This window comes from Salmo salar, chromosome ssa12 (genome assembly GCF_905237065.1).
Source record: "Salmo salar chromosome ssa12, Ssal_v3.1, whole genome shotgun sequence".
In the NCBI taxonomy this organism is placed as follows: domain Eukaryota; kingdom Metazoa; phylum Chordata; class Actinopteri; order Salmoniformes; family Salmonidae; genus Salmo; species Salmo salar.
Genome location: NC_059453.1, coordinates 73,073,040 through 73,087,252, shown reverse-complemented (window position 1 = coordinate 73,087,252; position 14,213 = coordinate 73,073,040). Strand labels below are relative to the sequence as shown.

The window sequence follows — 14,213 nt, the reverse complement described above, 5'->3', positions numbered from 1 at the left end:
CAGAGACCTCTGTCTGTACTCCTATTTGCCATAACCATGCGTCCCCCCCTCACTAACTGACAACAGTTTTTATTCTGGAAGAGAAAGGGCATTACAACTATTGTAGACCTTTACATCAATAATATTTTTGCCACATTCACACAGTTGAGGGAAATGTACGATCTCCCCGCATCTAACTTCTTCAGATAAGAAACTACTTTCGCTTAAATATACCACATTTTGAGGCAATTACACCTGCCCACGAATTGTATATTTTCATGAACCTCGCCCCTGGCTCCAAGAGTTTGATCTCCAGATTTGAAGATCACTTTACAGCACATTACTCTGTATCCACACAACATTTGAAGGAGACCTGGGAGGAAGACCTTGGTATGGAGATTACTGATGCAGGGGCGAAAATCTGATATCCACTTTGGAGGGGACAATTACATTAAATTTTCTCAAGAGTAATTCCTGAGGGGGACACCAAAAGTAGTGCTGTAACACATAGCCTACATTGTAATATGGTAAATGTATATTGAGGAACCAAAGAAATAAGGTGTTTGCCGTACTCCTAACTACCGGTACCCAAAACTACACAACTAATCACAACAGCAATACCATTGCCTCTAACAAATCTTAGTTCAGTCACCAGTTTAAGTTGAGAGTGGGGGTATCCATGGCATTTTCCAATTATGTTCCTATTTTACAAGTCAAAAAAATTGAGAACCTTTCATAATGTTGCCAAACAAAGACTCAACAAACTTACCTGAGACTCCCTGTCTCTGCCAGTCTGTCCCTGCATATCTGTCCCCAACTCTGCTGTCTGTGTGCCATCTGTTGCCTGCTCTGCCTAATGACATCATTGTGAAACATTTCCATTAGAATTTCATTTCTTTCTTATGAACATTTTATCAACTAGTCTTTGAGATATTAGGCTACTAGGGTTCTTACTATGCGTTTTGGTGTATTGAAAAATACTCTGATATCCGTCTTTTATTTTTCTGCCATTTTTCTACCTGGCTGGCTACACACACAGTGTGTAGGTTATTTACAGTAGGAGATGGGCTTCTATCATCTTCAATCATTCTATATGGGCTTCGATCTAAAAGGTAGCTAGCAAATGTGAAACGGATTAAAATGACAAGAGTTGACAGCTGTATGAGTTCACCATTTACACAACATATGCTGCAACCTTTTGTAATTTTAATAGTTTGTTTCATATTGGCTGGCTTCCAACAATAGCTGAATTTGCAAAGCTAGCGAGCACCAATTCAGTTTCAGTGGTGTTTGCTATAATCTTTGCTACCCGGGTTAAATAAAGGTGAAATTAAATAAATAAAAGTTCCCTTGCGACAATTTAGCTTTTGCAACGAGACCATTAAATATATTTAAGACAATGGTAGATGAGAGTGTAGTTCTGTTCAGTTTGGACTTCAGTTTATCGCTAACCTTATCACAGGGACTTTGAAGCACTAACTTACATCATCTGCATGCTGATTCAATCTTTGACGACGCCACATAAATGGAATAGTTACTAGCTAGCTTAATAGTTAATATTTGCGCGCTAGCTCTGCATATTCAGCTAGTGTGTGTGTGCGCGATTGACTGGATGAACCTCACGGCAGTTACGTAGCAAGCTAAGGAACTGGCAGTGGATCAAACCATTGTGAGGCAAAGTGCTTGGGGGTCGCAATCTTTTGAAACTTAAAAACGCGCTATTAAGTGTCTATAATCAGCACAATTGCTTTCATTGCGTATTATTAATATTATTTAAATTACATAGTTATGTTTCAGTGGGGGGGGACAAATCATATTTTTCCCAGGATTGGGGGGTCGTGTCCCCCCCGTCCCCACCGGGATTTCCGCCCCTGTACTGATGACTGTTGGGCTGATTGCCTTCGAGATATTCACTTGTGCTCGATAAACTCCCTACACCAACGTATTCAATACAAAGTGATTCACAGACTACACTATTACTGTACCAAATTACACTCATTCTACCCCTCGGCCTCTCCAAAATGCCCTAAGTGCAAATCTGCAGAGGGTACCCTGGGTCACCTCTTCTGGTCATGCACCAAACTGCACACATTCTGGCAGGATATTTTTAAGTGTTTCTCAGAAGTATACAGCTGCAACCTCATACAAGTCCCTGATACTGCTGTTTTAGGCAGGTCACAGCACCTAATGACTTTAACCCACTGGGAACAATTTTTTTTACAATATGGCATGGTTATTGTAAAAAGAAACATTTTAAGTTTTTGGAATAAGGAGACTGTACCTGTTTTTAAAACCTGGTTAGCTGAAGTCACCAGCTTGCTACATATAGAAAGGATTCGACATGATATCTCTGGCAGATCTAATGCATTTGTTAAGATATGGCAGCCCTTTATCGCGTATCTTTCACGTGATGATGGGAAACATAACATACAACCTGCAACCAACCCTGACCCACTAATGCCGAGCATAGTCCTTATACTGTACAAATATCAATGAAGCAGGGTGCCAATTCCTTAAGAGCAATGTTGTGTTCTGTAGTTTTGTTATTAAAAAAAAAATGTGTCTCCAGTTGAGGGGTGGGGGGTATTCTCAATGTATTGTTTGCTGTCATTATCTGTCTGTTTGTAAACTGAAAATTCATAAATACATTTAAAAATATATATTTTTTAAACATCACTGTATAATCAGTACCGGTTTGTAAAATCTGAGGGGAAAAAATCCCCAGGGGCTAGCCACCATGAACAAAACTGTTATTATTTTCACTGTTATTCTTTTCTCCTGTTGGTGTGCTCAGTGAACCTGTCTGCTTTGACCTGAAGGGGCTATTTCTCATGACAAGTTGCCACTTCATGACAAGTTGCCACCATGAAGATAAATGTGGGGCAACATGTAGTTCTCATTTGAGGACACAGTTTGGTGGCTTGATGCTTCCACCTGCTGCTTTGAATGACCTCAGCTACCTCACCTGCCCCCCTGGGAGAACCCTCCCAATGAGACTCTTATTCTCAAGAGATGAATGAGCAGCAGAGCTGAGCTATGTGGACAGACAGACACACGTAAAGACACAGGAGATACCCTTGTAGGCTAAGACGATCAGAGATTCACTGTAACACCAACGACATAAAGGCAAAGATGAACAGACACAATGTGTTGAGAGGAAGAGGAAGGAAAACAACTAGCAGTCTAAAGCTGAGGCTGACCTGGCGTTGAGCCTGTGTTGAGTTCATTATAGAATGTCTGTGTTTCACCATGGTTATACATGGCAGCTTTCACTCCCTCGCTGTCCATCTGCTCTCATGCATGTTCTGGTACCATCTGGCCCCTACTAGCGTGCGTGCGTGCGTGCGTGCGTGTACAAACATCAACAACAGGCCTCAGACTGCCCACTGACCAACCATGCAACACAAGAACCCTGCTCAACATAATGATACTACTGTATAAAATGGCTTGTTTGAGCCTTACATCTGCCTCAGGTGATCAGTCCTGAGTCTCTCACTTTAGTTTTTTTTATGAGATTATTAAATAGATAAAGCCTCTATGACAACAACAACTCTTCCTTATTTCTTCAGAGCTTGAATCAAATGGTTGATTGTTTTCATGTGTAAAACACAGTGGCAAAATACACAACTATAAAGCAATTCAGCAGCTAACAAGAGAGGAAAAATCCATAAAGCCCTGAAAATATATATTTGCCTTAATGTTTTATTCATACAATCAATATGCTCTGTGCTATTTTTTGACAGTACTTTGCCCTGCAGTACATGTCATTCATCAACAGGTGTCATGTGGCCCTGCTGTATAGAATAATTCCCCCATGTTCACAATGGTGTGTAGAATAACATGGAAACTGGTGACTGATCAGTGAGTCAACACATGTTAGAGAGCAGGAAGCTAAGCTGCAGAGGCCTATAATCACAGCACAGGGAAAAAGGTCCTGTCTTTTTCAGTCTCCAATCACCGAATGGGTTATAGGCCGCCCTATGCCTTTCAATATGCATCACATGACCGCTACTGATTTATGAAAACTGCTCGTAGTGAGATGTTTCATACTTACAATTAGTAATCACAAATAGTTTCTGTAGTAGACTATGCATTTAGTGGAGTATTTACCTATTTAATTAATCTACATAGGTGTTCTTGGCTGACCTAAATGTAGTGGTAAAGTTTATATCCATAATGGTGACAATGTTGTGTTTGCAGTTGCAGAGGAAGAGGCACATAGGCAACGACATCGTGGCCATCTTGTTTCAGGAGGAAAACACACCCTTTGTGCCAGACATGATAGCCTCCAACTTCCTGCATGCCTACGTGGTGGTGCAGGTGGAGAATGCCTGCTCAGACAACGTCACGTACAAGGTACTGTTAGCCGAGGGATAGTTGGACTCCTCGCAGTCTATAAACCTGTTCAAGCCTCCTATTTCAATACATAGAGGCTCGGCCCAAGACAACCTGCATATTCCTTATTAGAGATCAATCAGTAACTGACTGGGACTAACTGTCCTGCTTGTTCCTGCCTATTACCTGCCTCATAAATATTTATAGAGGCTAGTCAGTGTTATGTAATTTAGTGATGCCATATGGACTGTTGTCATTTGGGTACATTCTACCTCTCTTCTACCCCTCCAGGTGTCTGTGACAGCGAGAGATGATGTGCCTTTCTTTGGACCCGCTCTACCGGACCCAGCCATCTTTAAAAAGGTGAGAAGTCAAGAATCTAAATAATGGATAAACTAAGTGAGCCCATGAGAGGGACAACATATATTAATTCAGACTTTCCTCCTCCCTCCCTTTCTTCTCTAGGGGCATGAGTTCCATGAGTTCCTGTTCACTAAGCTGATCAATGCGGAGTATGCCTGTTACAAGGCTGAGAAGTTTGCAAAACTGGAGGTGAGAGCAGGAGCGTGCCACGGTATGCTATGCAGTGTGGGGTCGGAGTCACGCTGCTCTCGCTGCACCATTTACCGTACCGTCGATCTGTGTTAGTGTGGATGCTGCATGTGAGGGTGAATGACTGGATCATGGCCGTTTGCAGACTATCAGCTCATGTTCCGTTGTTTGTGTCTCTGCTGTGTGCGTTCATGTGTTGAATTGTATTGTATACTGAAGGCCTGCAAAATTGTCTGCACAAGTGTTTATATGTCATAGATTTTTATTGAGGACACTATCCTCTGACTGATGAGTGTGTGTTGTTGTCAGGAGCGCACGCGGTCGGCCCTGTTGGAGACCCTGTATGAAGAGCTACACATCAACAGCCAGTCCATGATGGGCCTGGGAGGGGACGAGGACAAACTGGAGAATGGGGCTGGGGGGGGAGGGGGCTTCTTTGAGTCCTTTAAGGTAACCCCCTACTATGCGAGGTGCAAGCTTAATTGGGCACTTGACCTGCATGAGAGAGGTTGAATATTGAAAAATAAATGCTTTCTTTATTTACTGGAAGGGATTCTGGGTATTCATGCATGAAAAAAAAAGGCACAGAAAAGGAAGTGTTTTTGCTCTCTGGAAGTGCGCTGATGCTGTTGAAGATTGGCTGTTGCCATATCATATCCCACTGTGTCACGTGACCAGAGGAGGATCAGAGAATTGGGAGCGTCCCTGTCAATGTGCATCCAGCACTCTGACTCTAAGTCCTCCATCAATTACCATTAGGGTGGCGGAGCTTGGGCAGGGCAGTGAGCCATGTCAGTGGAGGAGCTGTGATTGTGTGTCTCTGACGAACACTGTAATGGCCTCTCATTAGGGAACGGATGAGCCTGCCCGCATGGCTCCCCATTTGCCACTCTGCTCTCTTCCTCTCTGGCTCTGGTTTGTCTATTTCTCTCTCTCACTCTCTCTCTCTCTCTCGCTCTCTCTTGTTGCTCTCTTTTCTCTGTCTCTCTCTGTCCCTCCCACTTTCTTTCTGTCTGTGCCTCTCTCTTATTCCCTGTCTCACTCTCTCTCTCCCTCTGTCTTTTCCACTCTCTTTCTTTCTCTGCATCTCTCTTACTCTCTGTCAGTCTCTCTCCAACCCTGCACATCATTCATGGATGAGTCTACTGAACACTTGAAAGACATTGAAGGATTATTATGCAATCTCCACTGAAAACCCACCCTCAGACTTCATTCAAACCTACCTGTCAGTGTGAAGCACTGGAACTGTCTTCTCTCTTCCACTAAAAGACATGTTCTCTCTTTTAGACTCTTTCCCTCTCACTGATCTACACTGCTCTCAAGTGTTCACATACGGTCCTGCACAATCTCAATCACAGGTTATCATTAGAATTCAGGGTTAGTGTGGTTGAGGCGAGGTTTAGAGTCCATACACACTCACCGATCGTGTCTCCTCATCTCTCTCTGTACTCTGTAGCGGGTGATCCGCAGCAGAAGCCAGTCTATGGATGCCATGGGCCTCAGTAACAAGAAGCCACACACTGTCTCCACTAGTCTCAGTAGCAGCTTTACCGAGACCCCCAAAACCCCAGGGATAGTAAGTAACCCTTTTGGTATTACCAGAGGCCCACGTGGGCCTGTCTACTGACTCCCCTGTAGTAGACACTGACCCTCCTCTAACAACACCCAATACCAACTACTGCATACACTATCCTCTCTCCACTGTGGGATAGTCATTGACCGCCTGTACCTACCTGTGCTCAAAATCCCTTGATTAAACACAATGTTTCATATATGGTACCCTAATATCAGTCACCTCCATAGTTTGCCATTTTCCATAACTTTTTCCATGGCATTTTCAAATGAACCACTGTTTATTTTACAGTAGTGTTTATTTTCATGTCATGAGAATGGGAAAGGGGATACCTAGTCAGTTGTACAATTGAATACATTCATCTGAAATGTGTCTTCCGTGTCATACAAAGTCATGCTCAACCCTAAATCATATTCATTTTATATAGTTAAATCCAGTTATCAGAGATGTTAGATGTAACTGGACTTGGTATGATGGTATAATCTGCTCACAGATCTGTTGAGGCTAGAAGTAGGTGGTGGTGTGCTTTTTGGAAAGTTGATTTTATTTGAATGATCTCAAAGAACCTTTAACCCCTTGTGCCACTTCATAGACTTTGTGGGCTTTTGAGTCTCATAAGATTGTGAAGCTTGATTTGCTTTCTCTGGCAACCTTAGAGCCATTTGAGAAGAGATGAGTTTAGCTGTCAGACTACCCAGAGTCCCTCCCTTGTTACCTTGCTGTCATGAGTGTTACCTTGCCCTCCCTTGTTACCTTGCTGTCATGAGTGTTAAATGGGCGCTGCAGGAAGCCAGTCTGGCATGGAGCTGTGCATGACAGGCAGTTGTGGGGATAAGAAGTGTATGCATGCATCTTTTTCCACTTTGTGTCACTTTAAAGGTTGCAAGTACTCTGGCATGCAATCCAAAGAAACAGCTGTTGGTTCACTATTGGTTTACTAATGACCTTTTCCTACATTCTCACATGCTAACTCTTTGGATTGTGCAAGTCCCTCCTTTCCATCTCTCCACCTCTCATCTACCTATTTAAACCGGTTCACTCTGTGATTTGACAAACTCCTTGTGTTTGTTCATTGTCAGGACAAGGAAAGAAGAGTGAGACCAAGCTACACGGGCTATTCTGCCCATATGCTGTATCTTGTTCAATTTCCTTCCTTCCGTACTCTGTGGTCTCTAACTTTAGTCCAGCTTTCAATGTAAATGGCTTTTCAATGTGAATGGCTTTTCAATGTGAATTGCCTTTCAATATGAATGGTCTTTCAATGTGAATTGCCTTTCAATATGAATTGTCTTTCAATATGAATGGCCTTTCAATATGTGCTCAATATGTTTCCTGTCTTCTGTGTCTTATGGTGTACCGTGAGCTCACATTCTAATTTGTACCTTGCTGTTCAAATGGTACCTGCTGCATGACATTTTGTGGGGTATTATTGTATCTTCTGCTCTCATCCTCTTTCTCTTTATCCCTTTCTCTGCTTCCTCCTCCCCTGTGTGGTTCAGTCATTACTTGTCCCAGGGAAAAGTCCCAGTAGGTATCATGGACGTCGCGGCAGTGCCATAGGGATAGGAACAATAGAAGAGGTTCATGTATAAATCTCCCTTCTAATGTGCTATTTCTCTGCTCTTTTCTTCGCTTACTTGTGTGGTTCTATGTCTCTTTGCATGACTCAATTACTGTTGCTTTCTGCTGAAACCAATATTTTTATAGCCATTTATAAAGCAATCATTTTCTACTACTCAAGTGTGGGGTAAAACCACTGTGTTGTAAGAAAGCTCTAATTTATGTAATAAGATTTTATGAAGAGTATCTGTCACAAAAGTGGAAAGGTCTGTGAAAATAATTACTGGTTTATTACCTTTGTGTATCAATTCCTCTCTTTCACTCAATCAACATGATGGAGTAGCTCAAATAGTCTTTCACCAACAAGCCACTGTCACTTCATTTTAGTCTCCCCATAACATTTCTCATGTGTTGTAGATAGCAAGTATCAAATACGGATGGCATTTGTGTCATTGTGCTGCAGAATCTCAATGACATTCAACAAATGCCTATTTGAATGGAGTTCATGTTTTCACTGACTGTAAAACAGACCAAGTCATGTATTATAGCCCTACAGTAGCCTCTGTCTTTTACTATATAAGTCATGCTAGAGGAATATAGTATTGTGGCTGACTAACCTAGCCACTCCTCCCCAGTCTCTGATCATTCCTGGGAAGAGCCCCACCAGGAAGAAGTCTGGGCCCTTCAGTGCAAGACGGAGCAGCGCCATCGGGATCGAGAACATCCAGGAGGTGCAGGAGAGGAGGTGAGAGGAGGGCTTCTTGGGCTACCTGGAGGAAAATGGGGAGTGTCAGAGAGAAAACATAGAAGGAGATGGAGAAATGAAACCTACCAGAAGTATGGTCCAATACCACAAGTCACTTTGAATGGCGGTCAACTGTGTTGCCGTTGCATTAACATTAGTGGCTAATGTTAGCTAGCAGGTTACTGGTAGGTTAAGGTTAGGGATAGGTTAAAGGTTAGGGATATGTTAAGGATAGTGTTAGAGTATGGCTAGCTAACATGCTAAAGTTCTTGCAAAACGCATTGTTGTGTTTAGCTAAAGTTGGTTATTAGCTAAGTCGCTAAAGTTGTCACCGACGCAATTCGAACACACAACCTTTGGGGTAAAGAGATGAGGCATTCAAAGATATGCCAGGTGACTGGAGAGACGTGTTGGTGTTTGACTCTTCCAATCGATAAACTGATATGCATTAGTGGCAGTGGCGGTCAGTGTCGTTTATGATGAGGGAGGATTTTTTTTCTTCTCATGAGCATGGTCTTATTTCTATTACAGCATGTTGGGTGACTGTCATTCATATTCCATTCACCCAGTTCAATGTAACATCGATAGGTTTAGGCTACTACATGATACTCAAATTTTCCCGATATCAATCATGAGGTTGCTACAACCTAGCCTATGAATGTTTAATTACTTCTCGCAGCTACGCATTCTCCTCATCTCACATTTTCCCTTCGCTTGTGGACTTCAATGCACAACACATCAGCTGTCTTGACCGGGCAAAAAAACCTTTCCAAGCCAAACCTTCATATCATAACCAAGTCAACTACTCACCATATTTTTTGCCCTGCACTGCTAGGTAGCTGAAGCTTATGCTTTCAGTACTAGACTGATTATTTGATCCATTGATTGGTTGGACAACATGTCAGTTCATGCTGCAAGAGCTCTGATAGGTATTTTTATCACCCGTTTAAAATAAACTTTTTCAACAGAATCGGCAGAATGAATACACCCCTGATCACGCATAAACACAGTTCACTTTCATAGCAGCCTCGTTATATTCCTTCTTGCCTCTATGCACTCTCCTCGTCTCACCTTTTCCCTTCGTGTGTGGACTTTAATGAACAACACATCAGCTGTATGTGACCAGGCGGAAAACCCTTTCCAAGCCAAACCATGTAATAACCACTACACACATCCTACATCGTTGTCCCCATATTAGCTAAAGTAACGTCCTAGTCAACATAGCTAATAGAACTAATGCATTAGTAAACCTGCTACAATCATGCAGTAACGTTAGTGTATAGTCAGTAAGCAGTTACACCGGCGGGCCCCGGTGGCAATAAATTAATAAAACCAAAAGCTTACCTTGACTTGGAAGAGTTCAAGTGCTGTGTTGGATAGTCATAGCCAGCTAGCTAGCATAGCATCCCTTTGTTTGAGCCGGGTGTTTGAGTAGCTAAACTGGCCACCTGCATTTGCTAGCTAAGTAAGTGAAAGTGAAAAAAAATGTCTCTCTCTCTCTTGCTTCTCCTTCATTTTTGAAGAAATTAATTTGTTCAAAACTGTTAAACTATTGTCTTTCTCTCTCTTTGAGTCAACTACTCACCACATTTTATGTACTGCAGTGCTAGCTAGCTGTAGCTTATGCTTTTAGTACTAGATTCATTGTCTGATCCTTTGATTGGGTGGACAACATGTCAGTTCATACTGCAAGAGCTCTGATAGGTTGGAGGATGTCCTAATTACTGTGTAAGTCTATGGAAGGGGGTGAGAACCAAGATCCTCCCTCCTAGGTGTTCTATTGAAGTCAATGTACCAAGAGGAGGACGGAAGCTAGCTGTCGTATGGCTACACTGTAGTGCTACCTTACAGAGTACTGTAAAGCTTCATTGCAAAACAGTGTGTTTTAAGAAATTATTTGGTGATGTAAATATATTTAATATAGTTTAATCTAAAAAGCCTAACTTTTCAGTGTTTTACAATTTCTATTGTTATGAAATTCACGGAAGAGGATGGTCCTCCATTTCCTCCTCCGAGGAGCCTCCACTGATTAGCAGTAATGTCTATGAGCCCATCCTGATACCTCTCTATCCCCTCCTACCTCAGTCGGGAAGTGTCCCCCAGCACACAGAGGACTCCAGACAGTGGACAGATCTCCCAGGACCCTAAGTCAGAGAACTCATCTAATCAGAGCTCACCAGAGATGCCCACAACAAAGAACAGGTGAATAGACAGTACTTAATAGTGCTGTCAAGCCCATGCTGAAGAACATGTATATAGTGTGTGTGTGTGTGTGTGTGTGTGTGTGTGTGTGTGTGTGTGTGTGTGTGTGTGTGTGTGTGTGTGTGTGTGTGTGTGTGTGTGTGTGTGTGTGTGTGTGTGTGTGTGTGTGTGTGTGTGTGTGTGTGTGTGTGTGTGTGTGCGTGCGTGTGCTTGTGCGGGCGGGTGGGCGCGCGTGCGTGCATGCATGTTAGAGTCGTCAGAGTAACCCAGGTGTGTAGTTTGGCCATGTGTTGCAGGGCCCCGTCTATCCCTGAAGCCCAGGACCTGTCCCGCTCCTCGTCCAACGCCAGCAGCTTTGCCAGCGTGGTGGAGGAACACGATAACGAGGGCATCGAAGAGTACGACCCAGGACTGGTAGGTGCCCCTCTTTTTCGACCGTCAATCACTAGCATACAGCACACCATCACATAGAGGTCATATCAATATAATAATGACACACTCAAAATGAACAAAAAGCTAAAGATCCTGACAATTTCTGTTGTGTTTTTGTTTGTTCCAGGAGAGCCTGTCCTTTTCTGGAACATCACACAAGAGGGACTCATTTGCGTATGTCTCCTGGGTAGAGGATAGTGTGAGCAGTACTAGTGCCGCCAGCCAGGGCAGCTCTCCAGGTGAGTTGTTTTATTAGTGTTTTCAATACTGCCATAAGGTACCAAAAGTTGAGTTTGTTTGACATGATGGCCCATTGTCTACCCCTTCCTGACAGCACCTGCACGGTCCCAGCAGCCTGAGGGGGGCAAAGGGGAAGAGCTCAAAAAGGCGGAGAGCCGAGACAAGACAGAGCGGTCATCATCGGTGAGATTGGTTTTACTAATTTAATAATCAGATCCTCTGTAACATCTCTGCTCGTTCATTGTACTAGCTGTGTACATTGGAAGACAGATTTCATTCCGCTTACATACAGGTACAGGTATATATAACCATTTATAAATCCGCTTATAAATGTATAAATGCCCTAAACTTTTCCTCTTCATTGTTGTTCAGTAATTGTGGTCTTGGTTAACCTTGTCATTCTCTTTCTGTGTCTGTGTCCAGAACTGTTAGCGTCTCCCCATTTATCACTACATGGATGTCCATTAGCAGGTACCTGTAGTTGTTCAACTCAGTAGATGTAGCTTACTGCCCATGTGTTACCCATGTCTGTATTTGGATGTTTGTGTGTGACCTGTAGTAGTAAAGATAGTGTCTGACCCCAGTCCCTCCTCCTCCCACAGCATTCCCATAAGAGGCACCCCCTGCAGGAGATGAAGCAAGCGCACGTGTGTTCCACCACAGATGCAGAGGAGGAGCAGAGCTAGTCGCTGGGACAGACAGACAGACCTGGTGAAGGCTAGTCCAGTCTGAACAGCCAGGTCCATGGACATGCACTTATAGCCTTCCCTCATCCCAACTCTTTGTGGCTGACTCCCAGCATGCCTAGAGGGGTGAAGGAGAGGATCGGCCCGCACCCATTCCCAAAAGGAGTGCCACTCACACAGTATCGCTTCTGGCTGTTGTCTGTTGGCTCGCTTAGCCTGCATATATTTCTGCTCCGTGAGCTCTGTGAAATTAGAATCTGTTCATGTGGTAACTCATAGTATACTCTCCCTTGTCCTCTCTATGGCATTGTTTTTGTTTTGGTTCGGAGGTGGAGGGAGGGATGGATCTTAAGCATTAGACAGATTGGTGTTGCAGGAGATCTGTTGATCATGCATCGGGGGAAGTTTTCTGTTAGGCTAAAAAGGAATGCATGAGGAGGATAAGAGGGTGTTGTCCTGTTGACAATGTTGTCATTGTTGGAAGAACTGATATTATTGCTCCCATCAACCTCACATCCCACCATGATACTGTACATTTGTTACTCTTGGTGTCCCGGATCCTTTGATGTCACACCAAGCCTTGTGTTTTATTAATGGTCAATTAAGAGTGTAATGGTGGATGTTGACTAGAAACTTTTAGTAAATGTTACATGTTTTTGATAGAAGGTACTTTTATCATCATGCTGCTGCTGGTTTTGATTCCATTATTCATTTCCCCTGACAAACTGTACAATTGCAGTTCACAGGTTATGTTGATGAATGGACAATATTTTACTGACTCCATAATTATAGTCAACGTATTTCAGGCCATTTAAAGGGGTAATCTGCAGTTCAAACAATAACAATGTCTTTACACCGCCACTGTATCGATAACCAGCTGAGTGATGGGGCTGGATAAAAGTAACCACTCTCAAATTCCTAGATAGTGCTATGGATGCAAGGACTGACCATCCATGATAGCAAAAGTATAGTTTTAACCATGTTGAGGCTATATAGTGTTTGTTTACAGTTACCTTGTTTACTAACAAATGAGTAAAACGCGCTTATGTTTTGGGGTTTTGATGGGGTACGACAGTTGAACTAAGCGCATGAAGCATTTATAAGTAATAGTCTTCAAGAATCAATGGGTATATATAATTAATTTAAATGTAAAAAAATCTATGTAGCAATCGCAGATTGCCCCTATAAACTGAGGAAAAAAACATGAAATATTGAATTACTGATAAAGTCTGGTGTCCAAACTAAATTACTCATCAGTATTCATCACTGTCCCATACTGTAGATAGTACCACACAGTCAGACATTCCTCCAAGGTGACCTAACCAAAGCACACAGCCTCCAAAGCCAAGCTACTGTCCAGTAACTACTGTCTTCAGTTTACTTTTTTAAAACCTCTAGTTTGATTTAAAGTATGTGTTTGGATGTGTATACATGGTGCATGGTGTAAATCTGCTCGCAAAACCATGTCAACGGTACAGTACCATGCTGGAAATAAATTGTTTCTTCAAACCAGTCAAACTTCTCTAGAAAAGCAGACAGATAAAGAGTCATTATTTCTTTACATCAGTTTCGATCGAGAAATATGGGGATACATAAGTGTAGATGTGGAAACCGGCACTACATTTTCAAAGAATTGCTGACCTTTTGAAAATCTAACTTGGTTTTTAAAAAGAATTACACTGTGACAAGTCTTGAAGTTGCCTTTTTAATGATTGTGTTAAGTAAGTTGCTTTGTAGGAGGGTATCCCCCTTCATATAAGGAATCAATCCCATGGGGGATATCACCAACTGGAATCTATCACCAACTGGTTTGAATGTAAAACTAAACAGATATATGTATTCATTTGTAGACATCTGCTCTCAATGAATGGAACCTGGTTATCTTGTGTAATGTTTTACATTTCCTGAT

The 14,213-nt window shown here is 42.6% G+C and overlaps 1 protein-coding gene across 7 annotated transcripts in view; it reads left to right on the top strand.

Moving 5' to 3' along the window:
* LOC106565868 (rap1 GTPase-activating protein 1) overlaps positions 1 to 14,112 on the top strand; it is a 164,895-nt gene extending 150,783 nt beyond the window's left edge. For 5 of the 7 annotated variants that reach the window (XM_045691752.1, XM_045691747.1, XM_045691746.1 and 2 more), the window contains 11 exons: positions 4,180 to 4,335; positions 4,606 to 4,677; positions 4,780 to 4,866; positions 5,176 to 5,316; positions 6,323 to 6,442; positions 8,635 to 8,744; positions 10,830 to 10,946; positions 11,225 to 11,360; positions 11,506 to 11,617; positions 11,713 to 11,801; positions 12,221 to 14,112. In XM_045691752.1, the coding sequence (XP_045547708.1) occupies positions 4,180 to 4,335; positions 4,606 to 4,677; positions 4,780 to 4,866; positions 5,176 to 5,316; positions 6,323 to 6,442; positions 8,635 to 8,744; positions 10,830 to 10,946; positions 11,225 to 11,360; positions 11,506 to 11,617; positions 11,713 to 11,801; positions 12,221 to 12,304 (1,224 nt within the window). In that variant the 3' untranslated portion in view covers positions 12,305 to 14,112. Of the gene's footprint in view, positions 1 to 4,179; positions 4,336 to 4,605; positions 4,678 to 4,779; positions 4,867 to 5,175; positions 5,317 to 6,322; positions 6,443 to 7,938; positions 8,020 to 8,634; positions 8,745 to 10,829; positions 10,947 to 11,224; positions 11,361 to 11,505; positions 11,618 to 11,712; positions 11,802 to 12,041; positions 12,090 to 12,220 lie in introns of all 7 variants that reach the window. The other 2 variants (XM_045691749.1, XM_045691748.1) reach the window with 2 other exon arrangements.
* The last annotated feature ends 101 nt before the right edge of the window (positions 14,113 to 14,213 follow it).